Genomic DNA, 7,074 nt, shown 5'->3' with positions numbered 1-7,074 from the left:
GGCTCTGTATGTGTTAGGTTCACAGGTAGCCTGTCAGTCGAGCAGAAAGAGCTCTGACCCCGGCTAAGACATTGCCGATTGCTTTTCAGTAAGCTCGAGTCTCTCACAGACGTCCTGTTGGAGTGAGCACTTGTATTCTGGATCTTTAAGCAAGATTTTAGTTTCTAGATCCGCCAAGCCACAGATACGTTTTCTTCTGGAGAAGTACAGGGTAGGAATGGCAAACGGAGGACATTACACTCATGGAAATAAATTGATGCTTGACATTGGAGACTTAAATTTAATATTACATCCTAAACTTTATGAAACAACAACACAATAAATAAGGAAGAAAAATACCCTCTCAGAAGCACTAAGTGACGTTACTGAAGTGTCACCATTTTCATTGCCAGGAATTCAAATGAATGAACTATCTATTCCTGCTAGCTTCAGTGAGAAGTGAAACCATGAATTCTGATGGCTTACAAATAACCCTAAACCGCTAAAACCAATAGCATTCTTGTTAAAAAAAAAAAAAGTATACCGTTTACTTGTGCTGAAGTCCTGTTTACTTAAGATCCGGCAGATAGTGTTGAGAAAACCTATTCTGGCCATAAGGCTGCTTAAAAAATAGTCACTGATTCTAAAAGAAACACCGTAACCCATTAAGTGCTCTGCAAACTTCAGATTGTTAGCTGTGTATTTATTTTGCGGAGTCCATATGAGCACAAATGACAGGCCCCTTTCAGAGGCACTTCCATTCCATCAAAAAGCAGCCTTGGAGAGATATAGTGATGTCCTGGAGTGATATACACAATAGAGTACTTTGGTTTTCCCGTTTTAGCACTTCTGAAAGCAACCCTATCTTTTTCTCTCCAGTCAACCTTCCAACACCTGCCGAGAAGTTCAAATCCTTGCCCCATACCTCTCATCACCAGCCAAACTTGAAAAGCAATATAGACTCTTCAAAGGGTGAACTACACCTTCCCCACCTGCTAGCCTCCTGTGAACCAGAGCAGACCCCTCGGAGGCTTCATTCAACTTCCTAATGGAAGTCAGAGGGCTATGGCTTCCTGCCCTGTTCTTTTACAGAGAAGGCACCTACGGTACTCTTCAGAATGGAAAGATGCTAGAATTTCTGTGACAGAGCCACAGGTTAAAGCCAACAGTGACATTTAGGAAGGAGGAAATATGCAAACATGGTATCACTTTCATGCAGTGTTCTTGTTGCTAATCTTTCAAACTCTCCCTTCCTCTCGACCACAGTAAGATCAGTTGTCAGAAGTCACAGGCAACAGCACACTTACAGATCTCCTCGGGTTTTCCTCTTGCCACTGGATTGAAGGAGTTGTTTCCTATAGGACTCTGGGGTGAAGGGATTAACATTAACCAGAGCTGATGAGGTCATTTCATCTGTGAAGGAAATAGGTGTGAGCCTAAAGTGCTTACAGCCTCGGCAGGGGAGCCTCCCTGTAGAAGAAACAGCTGACTGGCTCAGCAGACCCTGAATGAGGAGGACAAAAGGCAAATCAGAATGGGGTTCCTAAAAAAAAAAAACAGTTCTGTATCAGTTAGTAGTTAATATTTGAACCAAAGAATGTTACTGCTGAAAGGGGCCTTAGACGTTACCTGGTTTAGTGCAAACTAGTTGCTTCATAACTGGTCCTCTTATGAAAAATACAGATTCCCAGTGGACCTTTAGATATTTGGATTCATGGGCTCAACCCAGGGACCTGTACTTTTGTTATGCTCCACTAGCTTCGCCTGGGCAGTTCTGACAGCCACCTGTGAAAACCACCAAGTCTGTTCCTCCCTGCAGCATTTTAAAGACAACATTTAAGCTGAGACGAAAGAAAACAACTCTAGAAGTCCTGGTCCTTTCCTTCTCAGAGTGTATATTTTAAAATGTAGCACCAAATGGCTGGGCGAGTGGCTCAGTTGGTTAAGAGCTCGCTCAAGAGTGTGAGCTCTGAGCAACAGGGTTGCCGGTTCGATTCACGGCCCAAGCTGAGCTGCCACTGAGCCACCAACAGGTGGCAGGATGGCTCAGCTAATAATAATAATAATAATAATAAATAATAATAATAATAATAAATGTAGCACAAAAATGAATGTAGCTGCATGAAGTGGGGTAAAAAAACTTGAAAAGCCATATGCTAGGCCCTGAAGACTCAAGGCTCTGCAGTGACTATAACTAGCATAGCAGCAAATGTGCAGGACTTACCACTCCAAGTGAGTTACAGAACTAGAACACAGGCCTAAAACCTAACCACAACTAAACCAAACAGCAGAGGGCAGAGGTCAAAGACAACGAATTCTGAGAGACAGCAGAAAGCCACCATAGCCTAAATGTCAGGGGCGAAGGGAATTCCTGTGTCACAGGTCTTCAAGAGGGCAGCTGTGGTATAACTCCATCCTATAAGCAGTGTCCTATGAGGCTCTTCCTAAAAGAACCTTATGGTTCTGATGGCCTCTGCCCACGACTGTTCAGTGTAGAAGCAAAAGGTGTAGTACAGCATGTGATTAAAGAATGTGAGGCTACAAAGGATGAATATTAAACTTAGTATATAAATGCTTGCCAAATGATTGACACAAACAGAAATGAAGGAAGCTAGAAAGTACACACAGTAACCTCACCTTTTTTTTTTTTTTTTAATGAAGGAAACGATGTGATTGCCAGAGTCAAGAGTTTTTTACAAGGGTTTTCCATGTGTCTTAGAGGTCAAAAGATGAACAACCTTGGGGCTTATTGTCAGAGAAAGCCATCAATGACAAACTCACAATCTTCCTCCAAGTTTATTATAGGGCCGAGTATTGGTTCAAAACAAGTACAACTATATAATACTTCTCAGCTTTCAATGTGCTTCAGAAAAAGAATGTAGAATTATAGTAAGCCATACCCTGAGAAACGGGTTTTTTGGTGATTCTGATCATCATATGGAAAGGAAAATGCACCTATCACCTGTGATACTGGAGCAGCCGCACCTGGGGTGCTGCACATTTGTTTTGGTTGCCGAACAGGACAACAAAAAGGGCCTATAAAATTTTCAGATAACAGGAAGGGAAAGTATTTGTATCAGGACAAAACAATATCAGGATTTCTAGTCTGGAAATAGGAAGACTGATAGATTCTGTGAACACCACTAATCATATAGGGAAGGATATTAATTATAGTAATACGAGTTTTATTGCCAGAATGGCAAAATTATGAGCAATCCTTCTGACACCTAAAAGAATATAGTTTGGGACAAGATTTATGAAAGGAAATTTATGAAAGTAAAGCAGATTGAAAATTCCTCGAAACATGACCAGGTTGAGAGTATAGATATGCTCTAGAGAATACAGCTAATTCCATATGTAACAGCTCTATTATAGATTAAGAGAGAGGAAGGAAATTGGGAAATAGCTCCTTGACCTCTGAAATAAAGGCGGCAACCTCACACTAAGAACAACAGCAGTGTCTCGAAACTAGGAAAGTGTTAGAGGCCCAGCTGGTCCAACCAGTCCCCTGATGCACGAGTCCCTTCTACATCTCTATCAAGTGGTCATTTGGCCACAGGACCTTACTGCCTCCCAAGAAAGCTTTTCTACCTCTACATCTGTATTGCTAGGAAGTCCTGATGGTAACCTGAAGTCATTTCACATGATTTCTGGTCCTCTTCCCTTGGGCAAGGCTGAACTAAACCAACATTCCTTTCCAAGGCGGCCTTGTCTTCGGCACAACATCTCCGGTTATTAGTGCCCTGGCCTCCCACCTCTGAGCCTGATCCAAACTACAGTCTTCACAAAGCACACACTTTCCCTGTTGCCTTTCCAGCTTTCCTCCCGAACTCTGTTCTCTGCGCGTCTCTCAGATCTCAGCATTCTCCACGATTCCTACCTCGGGCCACTTCTCTCCTGACTCTGGCACGCAGGCTGCCTGACCTTAACCACACCTGTCAAGGCCTCAGCTACGTCCTACATGCTGATGCTATGCATATACAGATCTCCAGCTTAGATTGTTTCCTGCACTCCAGACCCATTGGCCCAATTCTTTCCATGACATCTCTGCTTTCGCTAAACCTGTACATCCTTGAGTGCCACCTATCTGCTCAAAACCGTTGAACGGCTCTCTCACCATTTTCAGGAAAAAACCTTGGCCTGGCTCCTGCCTGCACGCTGGCCCCACCGCCTGCCCTCTCTCACGCACAGACCCCTGCCAACCTGAATTTACACAGGTTCTTCTTCCCCTCCATTGCTTGGTAGATGCTTTTCCCTTGGCCCCGAGTTCTCACTCTCTGCTTCTTTGCCTGGCGAACTCCCACTCATTCTTTAAGACAGCTCTCAAACATCACTTTCTTTGGAAAGGCTCCTCTGATATAATGGGACTTAGTTCCCAGTTCTTCTCATCATGCGATGCCACCCCTCTAGCCTACCTGATCTGAACTGTAATTGTTGTTTCAGTTGCGTGTTTATCATTATTCTGTGGGCACTCTTTGAAGGTAGTAAATGGGTGTGATAGCCAAGGGTCTGCAAACATAGCAAGGTGTTAAGTTCTAAACAAGTGGATGAAAATATACATCCCATGCCATGTTTTCTTCCCTACGTACTCGTGCTCAGAGCCACATCCTGTCAGCCCACTCTCCACCTAGCTTCCTCGTATCAAAACCATACCAACTTTCATTGACCTTTGTATGCTCCCTTCACCGCTTTCCTTTCCTAACTGCCTCACTGAGAAGCAGTCTGCCCAGAGAACACTGACCGCTCTTGAAGCACCTATCACCTGTGTCTAGAGGCACATCTCCTCTCTCAGAGACTGTGTCCTATGCCCCTTGCCCACAAAAAGATCAGTGGATGATAGATTGGTTGGTATTGGGACCACTGAAAACCCACATGAGCTTATTAAAGTAGTCTGTCTACAATTCAGATGAGACGCTTCGTATTTCCTGGTAGACGTGGTGCCTGTGCTCCCAGCAGGCACTAAAGAGACCTGCTGACAGTGACAGTGCTGCCATCAGAGGCACAGATGTTAGGAGGCCGATCGTAAGCACAGTGGAAAGCAGCGCTAACGCCAGTCCTAAGGCTCACACACGACACCAGCCTCTCAGAGGTGACCCTGCCCCAGTCCTGGCCTGAATAAAGCGAAAGATGTGACAGGACACCATTCGCCACAGGAATCAAGGAAGATGCTAACTATTCGGGACCTTTGCTCATTTGCAGTTCTGAGCTTATGCAGAAGCGTCAGCTAGTTACCTCTTCGCTCACATGTACTAGAAGAGCCTGAACTGCACGACGTCCTCCGGGGACAACGTCCTCCGGGGACGAGCAGCAGCAAGGAGACAGAGTGAATGTGAACATCCTCATTGTAGAAAATCCTGGTAAATAATCCCATAAAAATAGGGCCAGTTGGCAAAACGGAAAGACAACAGACGGAGACCAAAAGACCAGGCTTCTAGTCTCGTGTCTGCCCTTGGCTGAGCAAGAAGCCCGTTTATCACGAGACCTGGATTTTCTCCTAGGCAGAGTGCATGGGCTGGGCGCTAGACCTCAATGTTCCTTCCAGTCCCAGTATTCTTTAACTCGGCACGTCTTCCCTACCCAAGATTTATTTGTGGCCTCCACCAAACAGTGGCCGGCCCCCGTGGTTTGGAGAAGACAGCTGGCAAGACATTCAATTGTGTTTTCTGGTAACTTGAAACTCTCCTTCTTCATTCCCCCCAATAAATTGCGGATAATACAGCCTGGGAGGCAAGTCTGTAGTATACATACAGCCGACTGAGTCCTCTTTCTTTACCAGCTGAGCTGAAGGAACCTGGGGCCTGCCCCCACCCCTTCACCCCCACCCCCAACTTACTCACTTTGGGAGTGAAGGGACTCTCACAGCATGGCAGCTGGCATCCGTCATTTGGCTGGTCTGGTGTTTCAGGACACTTGGGAGGCCTCTCTGGTCCCCCTCTGTCTTTTTCCTGAGATGGGGAGAGTTCATGGGCGTTACGAAGGGGTGTCCTGGGAGGCGCGGACTTTGCCTCCGAGGCCTGCGCCTCAGACGCCTCTGGGCTCTGGCTCTGGGCCTCCCGGCTCCCTCGCGCTCCCTGCTGCCCCTCGTTCTCACTCTCCTCTTCACACCAGGAGAAGTTTAATTTCTGCTTTAGCTCTTTGTCAATGCTGCTATCTTCCATCTCCGCACAAGAGCTTCGCCACACAGGCAAGGAGGCCTACAAGAAGGGAGCCCCTCGGAGCTGGAGAAGGAAGCAGGCGAGGAGGCAAGCCGGCGCGTCCCAAGGTTCTAGCCCGCCTTCCCGATCCCCTCGGCCTGCTGATGGCTTCATGGAGACACACTGTTAGTGTTCCCCCTTAAGCACCACGTGTCTGTAAGATCTCAGCTTATCCTGATTTCCACTCTGATTGAAGAAAGTGCCAGTAGGTCTTTGAGCAGTTAAATCCAATTTATGTTTAGAACTCTTCTGGGTATCCCCCCCCAACGCCCAGCCCAGTGTCTCCCTGAAACCCACATGCTACAAAATACCAATGAGATACTGAATTCCTTTCATTTAGTGTACCTTTAAAAATACCCGTTGGCCAATTCGGGCACAAGCTCATTATCAGAAAGAAATGATTTTCACTCGTTGCCACCTTCCATGGAGAAATCTCACGCCCTCCTCTCTTCCACTCCCCACCCGCCCAGTGGCTAAGAGGGGTTGGTTAGAACTCAGCATCACCTGGGCATAATAATTATCCTTAGCCTCTCACGTATCTTGTCTGGAGCTCATCTCCCGAATAGAGACACACCTTAGATCTTTGCCAGACACACCTACCCTAATGCAGGCACCCCACAATCCCCCATGCCCACCCCCACCTCCCCAGGTATTAGCTATTAAAGCTTTTAAGGAATTGGACACATTTTCAAACTGACAAAAGAAAAGCTAGAAAGATCAGCAACACATAGAAGCGGATATGTATCACTTGAAAGTGGTAATTCCTTTGGCCCCCAATATCTTATTTTGTAAAATTTGTTTACTTACTGTTTAGATATCTTTAACATACGTTATTCCATTTCTTTCTCAGAGAGGTCCCCGTGGGAAGGGCGAAAACTCCTTGAAGGAAAAAAAAGGCACC

At 46.0% G+C, this 7,074-nt stretch overlaps 1 protein-coding gene across 1 annotated transcript in view; it reads right to left on the bottom strand.

The window, feature by feature from the left end:
- Nucleotides 1–6,137, bottom strand: part of WEE2 (WEE2 oocyte meiosis inhibiting kinase) — a 32,449-nt gene extending 26,312 nt beyond the window's left edge. Inside the window, exons 1-4 of the mRNA XM_019666762.1 lie at nt 5,817–6,137; nt 1,287–1,483; nt 963–982; nt 827–852 (exon numbers count right to left, since the gene is read on the bottom strand). Of these exons, the coding sequence (XP_019522307.1) occupies nt 827–852; nt 963–982; nt 1,287–1,483; nt 5,817–6,137 (564 nt within the window). The remainder of the gene's footprint in view (nt 1–826; nt 853–962; nt 983–1,286; nt 1,484–5,816) is intronic.
- Nucleotides 6,138–7,074: the final 937 nt, after the last annotated feature.

This window comes from Hipposideros armiger, unplaced genomic scaffold (genome assembly GCF_001890085.2).
Source record: "Hipposideros armiger isolate ML-2016 unplaced genomic scaffold, ASM189008v1 scaffold_478, whole genome shotgun sequence".
Taxonomy (NCBI): Eukaryota; Metazoa; Chordata; class Mammalia; order Chiroptera; family Hipposideridae; genus Hipposideros; species Hipposideros armiger.
This window is presented reverse-complemented; position numbering and strand designations above follow the sequence as displayed.